The sequence below is a fragment of the Ovis aries genome, chromosome 7 (assembly GCF_016772045.2).
Source record: "Ovis aries strain OAR_USU_Benz2616 breed Rambouillet chromosome 7, ARS-UI_Ramb_v3.0, whole genome shotgun sequence".
In the NCBI taxonomy this organism is placed as follows: domain Eukaryota; kingdom Metazoa; phylum Chordata; class Mammalia; order Artiodactyla; family Bovidae; genus Ovis; species Ovis aries.
This window is the reverse complement of record NC_056060.1, coordinates 19,232,950-19,248,814: the sequence shown is the minus strand read 5'-3', so window position 1 is coordinate 19,248,814 and position 15,865 is coordinate 19,232,950. Positions and strand designations below refer to the sequence as shown.

At 36.6% G+C, this 15,865-nt stretch overlaps 1 protein-coding gene across 2 annotated transcripts in view; it reads right to left on the bottom strand.

The window, feature by feature from the left end:
- ARIH1 (ariadne RBR E3 ubiquitin protein ligase 1) overlaps positions 1–15,865 on the bottom strand; it is a 106,084-nt gene that overhangs the window by 66,188 nt on the left and 24,031 nt on the right. The window contains exon 2 of one of the 2 annotated variants that reach the window (XM_027971559.3): positions 12,613–12,680. The exons of the other annotated variant lie outside the window; for it this stretch is intronic. Within the exon in view, the coding sequence (XP_027827360.1) occupies positions 12,613–12,680 (68 nt within the window). The remainder of the gene's footprint in view (positions 1–12,612; positions 12,681–15,865) is intronic. 2 annotated transcript variants of the gene reach the window in all.

Here is a 15,865-nt window from a genome sequence, read left to right as displayed (position 1 = left end):
GTATGGGTGTGTATGAAGTCTTGGGGCCCTGTGGGATAATATCAAAAGCTACCAGCCTAAAATTCTATATTCAATGAAAGTATAGTTCAGGATCGAAGCAAAGGATATTCTCAGAGAGAAGAAAACCAAGAGAACTACTGCCAGCAGACCTGTTTTAAAGGAACTGCTAAAGAAGTTCTCCAAATAGAAAGGGAATGGCAGCAGAGGGTAACCTAGAATTTCAGGAAAGGAGGAAGAGCAACAGAAAGGGTAAATGAGTAAATATCATAGTCTATTTTTCTCCTCTTATGTTTCTGAAAATAAACAGAACTGCTGAAACCAAAAATTATAATGTTATATAAACCAAAAATTATATATGTTATGGTGAGGGGAAAGGTTAAATGCATACCAATGTAACACATATGACAGCTACAATACAAAGGGACAGACACAAACGTTATCCATATAGGTTTCTATGTTTCACTTGGAGTGGGAAAATATTAACTCTAAGTAGACTGTGAAGTGAAATATTTGTATATAACGCCTACAGCAACCACTTGGAGAGAGATAAAAGCACCAATACATATATAAAGTCGAATATTTTTAAAATTTCAATCCAAAAGAAAGCAGAAAAGGAAGACAGAAGAGGAAAATAATTTAAAACACCAAAATTCAACCACATCAGTAATTCCGTTAAATGTGAAAAGCGGGGAAAAAACAAAAACAAACAAAAAACAACACTTAAAAGACAGAGGTAACTATACAAATACCAAATTATTATGTTATATACCTGAAACTGATGTCATATGTCAATTATGCTTTAACTAAAAAAGGAAATCTTTGTGCTGCTAAATGAAAATAAAAGACAAGAGACAGAAAGTTTAATTTTTTTAAGGAAAACAATATATTGTTTATATAACAACCCATTTCCCAATATAATGATATACAGAAACTAAAAGTAAAAACTTTTTTTAAAGATGTATTATGCAAAACACAAATCAAGCAAAAGCTGCAGCAGCTGTTTTTCTCAAAGTAAACTTCAAAACAGGAAAATTTACCAGGGATAAAGAGAAATCTCAGTGGAAAGGTCAAGTCACCAAGAAAACATGCACCTAACAATAAAGTCCCATAATAAATGAAGCAAAAGCTGACAGAAATGAAAGCAAAACAGACAAATCCACAATTATATTTAGAGATTTCAAAACTCCTCTCTCAGTAATCCACTGAATGGACGATTCAGAAAATAAATCATCTTCTATTAAGTAATCCAAAGGTCAACGAGGAAGTCTTGAAGAAAATTAGAAAACATCTTGAACTAAGGGATATGAAAATACAAAACATCAGAATTCGTGAAATGTAGCTAATGTTGTTTAGGAAGAAATTGTGTTAAATGCTTACATTAGAAATGAAGAAAGATTAAAAAAAAATTCTTAAGTGCAAACTACACCTAACACAAGCAGAAGAATTAATAAAAAGAAGTCAATAAAACTGAAGACAGAAAAACAAGAGAAAATAAATGAAACCAAAAGCTGTACTAAACATGAACAGAATGCAAGCAAGGACTAAACAAGGGACTTCTCTGCTGGTCCAGTGGCTAAGACTCTGCACTCCTAATGCAGGGGACCCAGGTCCAACTCCCGATGAGGGACTTAGATCCCACATGCAACAACTAACAGTTCATTCACATGCCGCGACTAGAAAATCCTGCATGCTGCAACTTAAGGTCCAGCACAGGTAAAATACAGCCCACCAGAAAAAGCTTCAAAGTTTCTTATAAAGCTGAACGTAATATTTAACCCCAAAATCTGACTGTTAGGAATTTACCCAAGTGAAACGAACACTTATGTTCACCCAAAACCTGTATGAAGATGTCTCTGTGTGTGTGTGCGTGCGTCTGTGAGTCTGTGTGTCAGACGCTCAGCAGTGTCCAACCCTATGCAACCCACAGACTATAGCCTGCGAGACCCCTCTGTCCATGGGATTTTCCAGGCAAGTACTGGAGTGGGTTGCCATTTCCTCTCCATATATATACATATATATATACACACACTCATACAAACACACACACACACGCATATATATATAAAACAGCTTTATTCGTACCTGGTAAAAACGGAGAACAATCTAAACATTTTGCAACTAGGGAATGTATAAACAATGGTGGTACAGCCACTGGATGGACTACTCCTCACCAACAAAGAACTATTGTTACAACAGTACATATGAATCTCAAATGCAAATTCTAAGTGAAAGAAAGTGAAAGTCGTGTCCGACTCTTTGCGACCCCGTGAACTGTAGCCCACCAGGCGCCTCCGCCTCCATTACCAGGCACCTCCGTCCATGGGATTCTCCAGGCAAGAATACTGGAGTGGGTTGCCATTTCCTTCTCCAAGTGAAAGAAGCTATACTCAAATGGCTACATATTATTGCAAGATTCCATTTTTATGACAAGGTAGAAAAGGCAAAATACAAGGATGGTATACAAATCTTCTAGTTGCCAGGGGTTGGTGGGTGGTATGATTTGGACAAACAGGATATAAGAATGGAGCCTTTTAGAGGGTGATAATGGAACTGTTCTGTAAGCTGGCTGAGATGGAATTTATATTCTTTTGTCAAAATTCATGGAATTATACACCTAAAAGTACACAAAAGCCTTTGACTGTGTGGATCACGACAAACTATGGAAATTTCTTCAAGAGATGGGAATATCAGACCACTCTACTTGCCTCCTGAGAAATCTGTATGCAGCTCAAGAAGCAAGAGTTAGAACCGGACATGGAACAATGGACTGGTTCCAAACTGAGAAAGGAGTACATCAAGGATGTACATTGTCTTATAGCAATAACCTCAGAGATCCAGATGATACCACTCTTCTGGCAGAAAGCTAAGAGAAACTGAAGAGCCTCCTGCTGAAAGTGAAAGATGAGAGTGAAAAAGCTGGCTTAAAACTCAACATTCAAAAAAACAACGACCATGGCATCTGGTCCCATCACTTTCTGGCAAATAGATGGGGAAACAGTGCAAACAGTGAGACTTTATTTTCTTAGGCTCCAAAATTACTGCACATGGTGACCGCAGCCATGAAATTAAAAGAAGCTTGCTCCTTGGAAGAAAAGCTATGACCAACCTGGACAGCATATTAAAAAGCAGAGATATTACTTTACCAACAAATGTCCCTCTAGTCAAAGCTATGGTTTTTCTGGTAGTCATGTACAGATATGAGAGTTGGACCATAAAGAAAGCTGAGTGCCTAAGAATTGATGCTTTTGAACTGTGGTGTTAGAGAAGACTCTTGAGAGTCCTTTGGACTGCAAGGAGATCCAACCAGTCAATCCTAAAGGAAATCAGTCCTGAATATTCACTGGAAGGACTGAAGCTAAAGCTCCAATACTTTGGCCACCTGTTGCGAAGAACTGACTCATTGGAAAAGACCCTGATGCTGGGAAAGATTGAGGGCAGGAGGAGAAGGAATGACAGAGGATGAGACAACTGGATGGCATCACCGACTTGATGGTGATGGACAGGGAAGCTGGGACTGCTACAATCCATACAGTCCCAAAGAGTCAGACAGGACTGAGAGACTGAACTGAAAAGTGTAAATTTAGGGTATGCAAATTGAAATATAAATTTAAAATATAAATTATGAGAGTAATTAACTTGTACTAGAGCACCAATAATGGAATTCTGACTATTAAAAGTGCAATGATACCTCACAACCCATCAATCACACTCCTGGGTTGTGTTTTTTTTTGTTGTTTTTTTTTTTACTCCTGGGTATTTTTATACCCACTAATTCAAAAACATACGTGCACTGCAATGGTCACAGTAGTAGTACGTGAAATTCACAAGATATGGAAGCAACCTAAGCATCCGTCAACAGAAGAATGGATGCAGATGTGGTGTATATACATGCAATGGAATATTACTCAGGCACAAAGGAATTAATTTTTGCATTTGTAGCAACGTGGATAGACTTAGAGGTCACTCAGTTCAGTTCACTCCCTCAGTCGTGTCTGACTCTTTGCGACCCCATGAACTGCAGCACACCAGGCCTCCCTGTCCATCACCAACTCCCAGAGTTTACCCAAGCTCATGTCCATTGAGTCGGTGATGCCACCCAACCATCTCATCCTCTGTCGTCCCCTTCTCCTCCTGCCTTCAATCTTTCTCAGCATCAGGGTCTTTTCCAATGAGTCAGCTCTTCGCATCAGGTGGCCAAAGTATTAGAGTTTCAGCTTCAATATCAGTCCTTCCAATGAATACTCAGGACTCATCTCTTTAGGGTAGACTGGTTGGATCTCCTTGCAGTCCAAGGGACTCTCAAGAGTCTTCTCCAACATCACAGTTCTAAAGCACCAATTCTTATTGGTGTTTCTTTAAAAAAAAAAAAAGAAGAAGAAGAAGATACAAACAAGCCAAATAAAATCAGTTAATGAGCAAAATCACCATAATTAGAAAATTAATACTTGCAGCAATATATTTAACCTTTAGGACAATAAGGCAATCTAAAATTTCACGTGATCTCTAGTTACAAGCTCTAAAACAATGGTGTTCCCCTACTGGTTACATATTAGGATCTCCTCTGAAAATGTAAAAATATCAATACATGACTTCAGCACCAGTAATGTGGTTTCAACTGTCTGGAATGGGAAATGGATACGTGTACTTTTCACCCAACTATAACCTGCAGTTCCCCCAGACAATAGCAGTATCAGCCAGAGTTAGGGACTAATGCCCTGAACAGTCCCGCTATGAAGGGCTCTGAAGTGCATGTGTAGAACTCCCATATGAACACAGTGGCTTAGTGTTTTAGTAATTTGAAGAAAATGACGTTCTGTGGTTACAGCAGTGGTGCTTGCTTTCAAAGTAGGTCCAAAGTTCCATTTCTGGATTTTTAAAAAGTGGGTCTCAATATGACAACTGTCCCAGCTGACTATGCACTATCATCCTCTATTCTTTGATCAAATGGTCCTCAACTATGGTAGTCCATTAGAATCATATGAAGCACTTTAAAAAACTGATGTGCAACCCACATCCAAGGCTAAATACATCAGAAGCAAAGTAAGGGAGGAGAGATGGAGGAGGGGACTGGGTGCAAAAGGGGAAAATCTTGGCAGTACCATTTACTGAAAGCTTCCTGGCATTCCAACATGCAGCCAAGGTGGAGAACATACATGCAGACACGCCCACACTCTACAGTGACAGAATCCCCTGGCAGAGCAACCAAGCTATTGAATGACATTCCTAGGATTAGTACTATGGAGAAGCAACTATTTTTGAAAAGTCTCAAGAGATAATCCTTATTTTAGGGGAAAGCTAAATATCAGATGAAAGGGTTTTATAATATAAAACAGTAGTCTAAGATGAAACAGCAAAAAATTTTTTTAAAAGAAACCAATTATCATACATAGAAAAGACCCCACAAAGGCTAGCTTTATCTCAAAATTTGATCTGAAATAGAACGGGTTGTAGATTTCATTTCAAAACTCAGTTTGACAATTTTCCTATACAAGAAAGGGCTCATGCTTCTATTTTTCTATTCAGCTTAATCTGACCTCCTTAAGAGGGCTTCCCCAGGTGGCTCAAACTGTGAAGCATCTACCTGCAATGCAGTAGACCTGGGTTTGATCCCTGGGTCGGGAAGACCCCCTGGAGAAAGAAATGGCAACCCACTCCAGTACTCTTGACTGAAAAATCCCATGGACTGAGGAGCCTACCAGGCTCCTGATGGGGTCGCAAAGAGTCAGACCTCCTTAAGACAGCTACTGCCGATTTAAATTTTTACAGGCTATTAATGTGCCTTTAAAGCAACATAGAAACCCAAAAGCCATTAAGTACAAAAACTTCTGTATAGAAATATTTGCAACACCTACAATAAAAGGTAAATAAACATGTATGTCCATAAAAGACAAATAATCCCCCCCCCCCAAAATAGGCAGTTTAAGTTAGTTAGGCATGCAGAATCCTAAATCTCAATCCACATCTACTAACTTGTATGCACATTAAAAATTGAGAAGCACTGATACAAACTATATAAGAAAGCAACATTCTGAGCTGGTCACACTAACTGTAAAAAGTTTCATTTCCAAATTCTCAGATTTAATTAAATACCTGATTTCCTTCTAAGAAATTATCATGTATAATTCAGGTATAAACGTCTTCCCTGTAAAAGTATGTAAGAATGCTGAGTACTTTATACCAAGAGTCACTAAAAGACTGCAATACAATTAACAGTTAATGACATACAATAAATACATACAATAAATTCTCCAGGTATCAAAAGCTTACACTGTACCATATACAAAATTAAAGAGTAGGATCCTGTCACCAAAAGACACTCTTGACTTTGATCAATCAGGATTAGGTGCCAGAAGAGAAAGCACTAGATATTTTGAGCAAAGAGAGAGTTAATAAGAGCAATTGGGTACTTAATAGTTGCAAGGACTGGAAGAACAGGGCTGTAAGGCTACGACTGTCTACAAGAACGACACCAGAACACTAGCCAACTGAAGCAAAAGGGACTCTCTCCCCTTAAGCCAGCAACGTGCATGTGTGTGCTCAGTTGCTTCACTGCTGTCTGACTCTTTGGGACCCTACAGACTGTAGCCCACCAGGCTCCGCAGTCCACGAGATTGTCCAAGCAAGAATACTGGAGTGGCTTGCCATGTCCTTCTCCAAGGGATCTTCCTAACCCAGGGACTGAAGCTGGGTTTCCAGCATTGCAAGAAGATTCTTTACTGACTGAGCTACCAATAGAGCTACTAAATTCAAGAATGGCAGCTAACTGTGATCCAAGGGATCAAAGAGTCACCACTGACACTGCCAACAACTGCCTCCAGATAACCATCAAACAGGTGATATTCACAAGAGCCTACCTGCTGCCTTTGCTACAAATACCTCTTGGTAACATAGAAAGGTGAAGAACGGATAATGCGAAGCTGCGTTTCTGCTACTGTAGAAAAATCTCACATTTTCACAACCCAGAAAAAAGCAGCAGGGAGTGATGGGGGGCAGAAAAGGGAACAAAGATGAACTTCCTTCAAACCTCACACACACATATCTATTAAATAACTGGCAGCAACTATTTCACATCTTAAAAACCCTAAATGCAAAACAGTCTTAGAAATAAAGTTTTTGGCTTTCTACTCCATCCTCCTAATTATGGAGAGGATTAGGAGGATGAGGAAGACATCACAGAATTCTCAGATGGCTTAAACACTATATGCATAGAAAAAAAATTATAACAACACTAATCCTCAAAGTTTCCAGTTTTGAATATTTACTTCTAAGCGACTATCAGGAGAAGGAAGGTTTAAAAAAGGGGGGGGGGGGCAGGAATGTTGAGGGGAATGTTGAGATACTTTTCCACTGAAGTGCTTCCTGGAGATTATTTCAGCAAGAAGTTCACACTGTACTCACTACCCTTTGATATTATTTTTAAAAAATTTAACACTGACAAGCTTTGACTAACTATTTTAATTCTGTAGATCCATGATACTTTGCTTGAAAGTTTTCTGAGGTATGCATCTGAACTATAAACTTAAATCTTGATGTACCAAAAGTTGTTACTGAATGCACCCAGCCAACCACCCATCAATAACATTTCAAATTTGACTTTGCTCTTTTTCATTTGCCCTTGTATAGGCATTTTATGAAGGAAATTACTTCTATGTCATCTCAAATTTGAAGAGTCAAAGATTTCACCTCTAGAGAATGTCAAGAGTTTAATCAGACTAAGAAATGTTTCTATAAATGGAAGGATACTAAACTGTGTATAATCACTTAAATTTTCTGTAAAAATTCAAATGCAAACCAAACGGGTTGGGTGGAAGGGATATTTATACATGAACAGTAGAAACAATATGTAAAACTTCTAATAGCACTATCTAGTTTCACATCTAGCTGAACAACAGCCAAGTCACAAAACAATCTTTTAAATCTTTTAACTCTTTTTAAACTTTTTAGATCTTCTAATTCTCTTAAATCTTCACCACTACATGAGGCCCCATTCAAGCAAGATTTTGGTGGACCTCAGTCTCCTAATTGCCATTAGGAGCAGGGGAAAAACTAGGGCTTCCCTGGTGGTACGGTGGATCAGAACCCATCTGGCAGTGCAGGGGACATGAATTCAATCCCTGGTCCAGGAAGATTCCACATGCAGCAGAGCAACTAAGACCAGGAGCCACAACTTCTGAGCCTGCTCCCCCCAACTGGAGAAAGCTTGCACACGGTTACGGAGACCCATCGACACCAAAAATAAAAGAACCAAGTTTTCAAAAAATGAAATAAATCACAGGGATATAATGTACAACATGATGACTGCAGTTAATTTCATATTGTATACCTGAAAGCTGCTAGGAGAACAGATCTTAAAAATTCTCATTACAAGGGGAAAAAAGTCTAAAAGGCAAGGCCAAGAACCAGGTAACTCCAATTCCAAACTATCTTGGCATAACGGAGCTAATCTAAACCACAAATGAAGATCATATATAAACCACCTTATCCTATTTTACTATTTTTTTCATAGCTCGGAAACTGTGAGAAATAATTAAGATTATTTAGCAACCCTGAGTTATCTACTCATATTCTCTCCTCTGGATTCCAAGCCCAAAGTATTAGCATTCCACGTAGCTATGTGGCACATACTGAAAGTGTTCCACCAAACACAGAAACAAAACTTCTGTCACTTCTCACACTAACAGCCATCTTCAAACTATCTAAAGATGGCATACAAAAATTAGTTCTATAACGCAAACTGAATATTGTTAAGTCTTTGGTTTTTCAAATTGCCGTATAGTTGCTTTACTCTGCTGTGTCAATTTCTGCTATACAGCAAAGTGAATCAGCCATACATATACACATATCCCTTCTCTTTTGGATTTTCTTCTCATTTAGATCACTACAGAGCACTGGGTAGAGTTCTCTGTGCTACACAGTAGGTTCTCATTAAGAAGTCTTGTATGTAGTTATTTCTCCATGTGGAGGCATCAGAAAAAGACACACATGTACCTTCCCGGCTACTACTGTTTTGTTTTTTTTTAAATAGTATCTGACCTAGTGCTTTACGTGATTTCTTTTAACTAATATCCTTCTGTTCCCAACACGGCAACTCAAAACAGCTATTGATAAGTGGTAGGATTTTGATTAGCAACTGACTGATTACTTCTTATTCACAGACTACACATGTATATGTGTTACACAAAATTTTGTAGAATATAGATGTGAGATTATTTGAAAATCATAGGGCTTATACTTTGAGTTGTGGAAGTTTTAAGTAAATTTTTAAAGCATCTTACAAATGCTTTTTTACAAAAAACTTTACCTGAAAATAAAGAGATGGTAAATGTCTTTAAAGATCATAAATGCAAATGATCCTGAAATAGACAAAAATATATAATATATACTCTTGTATCATTTAAAGGAAGTTTTACAAGTAAAACTTGTTTTACAAGTTTTACAAGTCATGTACATCTCCAGTACATTCTCTTGGTAATTATCCTCAAATACACAGCTCAATGGTTAAGAATTAAAAAAGAGCCATGTGATACATACAACTGGAATCTTCCTTCCTGAAGGCTTGGACTAAGAGCATTTTTACATATATCTGCAGAGAGGATTTTAAAGAATGAAGTATCATGGGACTGCACTGAATCACTTATTTTGTTTTTTTAACTTTAGAATATGTACACAGTTTTAGAAGCTAATGGTAACCTCAAAGATTAACAACCATCTTGGCCATATCCCAGGTGCTACTGATTTCCAATCCTTTGAGGCAACCATTTAAAATTCTTTTAGCTGTTTCTCCTTGTTTTTAAATTTATCCTAAATAATATGCTTATGCTCAGTTACTATCTTTCCATTTTAGTTATTACCACATTCCTTGTGAAAGTTGAAGATTCAGGACTCTTACAGGCACCCTTTCTGAAATCATTCTTATATAATTTTATCTTAGTTTTTTAAGAAAAGTCACTACTCACTATTTTTAACAATCAACAGGAACTCCAAGAAGAGGAGAGAATTGCTAAAGCGATATTAAAAATTTCTTAAAGTTTTAAAAGGACACAAGCATCTCAGTTTAAAGAGTCCAATAAGGGCCCAACACACTTAATCCGAAGATTCACATTTATATGTCTCTTCAGAACAAAAGGATAAAGAGAAAATGCTGAAACCTTTTTAAAAAGTCATCAAGAAATAGGAAGCAGACTGGTATTAGATTAGCAACCATGAATGTAGAAGGCACTATCTTTCATAAACATCCCAGTCTAGAAGTTTCCTGACTAGCCAATCTAGCAACCAAGTTTAAAGACAAACTGAAAACATTATAAGAGTCAGTGGAGAAAAGGTATACGGAGTTAAATTAAGGATATAGTCCAATAAAGTGAGATTGTATTAAGGAAAAAAGACAGATCCAAGAAACAGGGACAGAACAGTAATGTAAAAGTTCATGGCTGATGGCTATTACAAGAGGCCTAGTGGGAAGGGCATCCTGGGAAGAGCAAAATGGACAGCTCCTGGAGAAGTGTAAATATGACCCAGGTATAAACTGGACTACTTGGACTGTCAGTGATATAACCATAAAAACAAACGTTCAGTGGTGTCACTTTAAAAATCAAGCTATGAGCAAACTAAGACTTGGTTACGATCACAAAAGAACTTTGATAACATAAAAATTTAGCTAGCATAAATTGTGATCCACAAAGGTGAGAAAAGGAAGAGGAAAGAGATAATGTCAAAGACTGATGAAAAGAAACAGGTGTATAAATGAAGACATAATAGCTCTTTACTCTCTTATCTGTCATCATATGGGAGTATTACTTTAAACCACAAATTACAGATGAAAAGAACTACAAAAACTATCATATTAAGAACTCAGTAAGAAAAGGCACAAAGGATATGAAATGGCAATTCAAGAAAATGTTGAAACAATCAAATAATATTTTCTTTATCAGACTAATGGAAATTTTAGGATTCTTAATAGTGTCAGTTGTAGATTAAAGTTTATTGACAAAAGCACAACCAAGCACCACTTTAAAAAATCAAATCTTAGCAATGATTTAGATACAGTTAAACAGTTTCGTCTTCACCCCCTTACTAAGAATTCCTTTTCATAGACATAGATTAACTAGATTTTGTAAAGGTTCTACCAACATGCATTTTAAAAAAGCCAAAACCAAAAAGCAGAAGTTACTTTTGAAATGGCAATAGTGGCAGTCAACATTAAATTCAGAGCTATTTTTCTTTATACTGAGTTGGACTACTAGGTCTGACAATTCTGAAGAAACTATAGATTCATGACTAATATTCATGCCATACAAAAAGATAAATAATAATTTGTTATTTATTTTACACCATGAAATACCTAAAAAACATTTGAAAGAAAGGTATGAAAGTTTTAAAAAGTTAATCAAAAAGGTTTCTAAGATCAAAAAATCCCAGTGTGTGTGGGGAAGATCTTAAAACACACCTCAACACCACTGATTGAAGATATCTCTACTACAGTATACCATGAAATGTCACTTCAAAATACATTTTCACATTCAAGTGACAGTATACTAGATCTCTTCAATATAGCATATAGAGTTTATTAAAGTAACTATTAACTTTGGGGGCCAAAATTTACACTACTGATATCTAAGATCTTCATTTTAAAGTCAGTTTGAACATCTCGTAATCGTCACTGAAATCCAAATGCCAACTTTTTATCTGCCTTTTCACTCAGGAAGCCTTGAGAAGTGCTATAATTACCTGCTAGAAAAACAACCCCTGTCTTTTGGAAGCACAACAGCAAAGAAAATGATGCAAATATCTGCATCATTCAGTTATCCCTATAAAATCTCACTTTACAACCAATACTAGAGTAATAAATAAGCAATCCAACACGTTACTATATTACACAATATATAAGCCTTTCACATCTTCTTCTTCAAATGTTTGCACTGCACTGCCTAAGTTCTTATAACTTGGCTGTGATTTACCTCTTAGGATTCCGTATAAAAGTGCTGTTGCTCTCTCATTCTAATCCAACATTTACCCAAAAAAAGCCAGGAACAGCTATTACAAATGTGATCGTTTAGCAAAAAAATGGATACAAATATGAGTAAATGGTACCAATATTTAAGTAAAAATCCTTAAGGTTCCTTACATAAGTTAAAAGAACCACCAGAATTTAATTATTTTCATCAAAATAGGATCAGATATATAACATTAATACATAAATATATATGCATGGCCAGATCAATCTATCTTTCCTGCTTCTTCTCCCCGTTTTACAAATGGGATTTTCTGTTGTCATAGTTTCTGAAAATCAACCTGGTCCATGAATCTCAAGCAAGCATCATAAATATCTTCCATTTAATCATTTCTACTATTCATCATTTTTTAAAAAGATAGCGGCAAATATCAATTTACTTTGTTGCCTGAATACCAAGTAAACTTCTGGCTTAAAAAAACAGTAAAACTGTGCCCTTTATAAACAGATATGTCAAATTTGTCATGTCAGAACAGGCTTTCCGTATCGATTTATAGGATAAATGGTATGCCCTTAAATAACTAGATGCTGCTATCAATATGTGCTCACATATACATATGTTAATAATCCTTTAATAACTTGTCTTTGGAATGATTCTGTCCTACCTTTGCTGCTGCAGCCCTCCTGTCCTTTGCATCACTGAATTCATACGTCTGGAAGTACCCAATATGCACTGTAACAGACAGATGGACAGATCAATGGGCCACAGCGGCAAAGGCCAGATAGACAGACTTGATAAAAATTAAAATCAAAGTATATACAGGAGAGGGAGGAACCAGAAAACATACCTACATTCTATAGTAAAATACCTAAACTTCATATCCGCAACTCTCCCATACACATACTAAATAAACTATTCTTGACTTCCATATTATTCCCTTTCAAGTAGAAATAGTACCATTGCCAAAGGCAAAAGAATCAGTATTTTTAATACCATCAGCAGTTACAGATACAGCAGGTATTTCTGTAACCACGCCACACAATTTCTTTGAAAAGAGGTTGCTCTTTAACACACAAGAAGCTATCACGTCCAAAGACTTTCTATGAAATATTAAAATGGCAATTATTACACACAAAAATTTCTACTGTAGTGCCAAGGCCTGTGTGATTCAAGTTTATTAGTGGGAATCATTGAATGAAAGTCATATTTCAGCATTTTATTATTGTGTATTTTCGTAAAAATGTTTGCTCACACCACATCTAGATTACTTGGGTGACTTAAAACAATGTGTTAGTGCCATTTTAGGCCAATTTCTAAGATACAGTAAACACACACAAAACTATCAACTGTATTTTTAAAAGTGATGTGGAGTTTTCCTGTTACCTCAAATCCATACACCATAAAATTCAAAGAATGTGAGTCAATGGTTTTGATTACATTCAGAGTTGTGACACATAGATGTGTTTGTTAACCATCAATTTTAGAACATTTCATCATCCCCAAAACAAACCCCATACTCACTAGCAGTCACTCCCTGTTCTCCTCTTTCCCCAACCAGCCTGTTTTTTGTCTCCAAGGACTTGCCTATTCTGGACACTTCATATAAATGGCATCATATAGTATGATGAGTCCCATGCAACTGGTTAATTTCATCATTTAGTTTTACTTATCTCGGAAGATTAACAAGCTGAGAGCTTGCCATGAACATCAAATAAGCCTGCTTTACTGGGAAAATGGAAAGGAACTATTAATTCAGAAAGTTAAATGCAGGCTGCTTAAAGCTTCAACTACATTATAATAGATGAGGAAAGGAAATTGATTAAAATTATATAACTGATACAAAGTCACAGAGCTGTAAAAGGTAAGAAAAAAAAAAGCCAGAACTAAGTTCTATACAATGTCAAAGTCTTAACCACTAAACTATTTTGTCCCCTAATAAAATAATTCAGTTCTCACTGATGCTACCTCCTAACACCTGAATACCTCTCCCACCTCTCCACTCCCGCTTTCATAACCTCATCATGTATTTCTTGCCCAGATTATAATACATTTCTCACTACTCTCCCTGCTTCCTAATGTCACCCTGTTCTCATTTACTCCCTAGACTGCCAACAAAGTGGTTCTTCTCAACACTAATCCTATATTAAGAGTTTAGTTGTTTCAACTGGCCTCATCTAATTCAGCACTATGCTAAAACCTTTCACAAAATGCGTAACCTGTCTATCTCCAGCTCTCACCACACTACTTCCCAACCCTTACTGTTCATTCAACAATCTAGACCAGTAACAGCTTCTACCTTTTGTACATTCTATTGCTCTTCCTCCTCTGTCTGGAATTCCATCTCCAATCCCATCTGCCTAAGTTACTATTCATTTTTCAAAACCCAGCTTCAGACCCACTTCCACCTGTCGGTACTTTCCAGAAAATATCACTAAACAGTCCTTTTTTATTCCTGTAATTCTACTGCTAGACATGTCATTGTATTATAATTTATACAAACCACCTTAAAACAACTGTCCAGTATCTGTAGTCCCCCAGAACAGTGTAGCTAAGAAAATATTAGGTAAAAATCAATCAAGTACTCAACTTATATACCTTTTTCAATTAAACCGAAGCATTATTTTTGGAATCCATAAAATAATCATATTTAGGATCTTAAAAGGAGGATAAAAATCAGGTTAGGAGAACTGTGGGAGTTCTACTTTTAAAAGAAAAGTACTAAGAATAAAGATAATAATAGTAGTGGTTAGCTCTGAGGGAGGGAATCAGGTAGTTAAGATATTAATGCAGGAAATTTTCTTTTTTATCCTTTGTACTTTTTGAATTTTGAGCCAAGAAAATATATGCACAAACAAAAAAATGACAGTCTAATCCTTAAAAAAACATAACAGTCTGAGAATACTAAAACTGTTTAAAAAAATTTTTTTTAATCAGAGGCTACACATGCAACTTATTTCTGTATTTTGCTTTGGTTACACAGAATGAAGAAAACCCTGATTAACAAAGATAAGAAATTTCCGTCACAATTTCATAATAGTCTTCACTTAAACTGATTCAGAAGCGTAGAAAAGGGCAGTAGAAAACATTTTAAACAGAGTCAACCAGTCAATACTGTCCAGCAACTGCTTTTATATAAATGCAGAGTCAGAGGAAATATTATAGTAGTTGTTGTTTAGTTGCTAAGCCATGTCTAACTCTTTTGTGACCTCATGGACTGCAGCCCACCAGACTCCTCTGTCCATAAGATTTTCCAGGCAAGAATGTTGGAGTGGGCTGCCATTTCCTTCTCCAGATCTTCCTGACTCAGGGACTGAACCCATGTCTCCTGCATTGGCAAAAGGATTCTTTACCACTGAGCCACCAGGGAAGGCCACATTCTGTTTAAACAAGAGTTGAAATATCCAGACACACTTTCCCAAAATACCTGATGCTAGTTGAAAATGAATGGCAGTGAGATTCTCCAAGAGATTTCTAATTAGCAAAATGTGTATAATTTTGAAGAACTGTCTATTCTTTGTTGGAAGACAGTCACTGAACAGGTCAAAATGCAAACTGATATCTGTGTTCTAAACCTAAGTATGGCTGCTTCATTTTTCTGAATGAGATTTTGGCTGTCAGCAAATCTTATAACTTCTTTTCCCTTAAAGGAAAGAATATATAACATCAACAGTGACTATTAATAAAAGAGTAACATCAGGATGAGTTAGCTATTCACTTGTTATGCAAAATTTGCCAATGTCTGCAATGAGAGTATGAAGAAACATCTGCTTCTGCTTTGCCTGGCATTTATTTAACAGAACAGGATGCGTAAGCGCTGCAGCAGCATCCTACTTTCTGTAACTTTGAGCAGACACAGACCGGTCTGAATCCAAAATACCAGTTCATAACAATCTTTAACAATCCATAAAAAGTGAAGC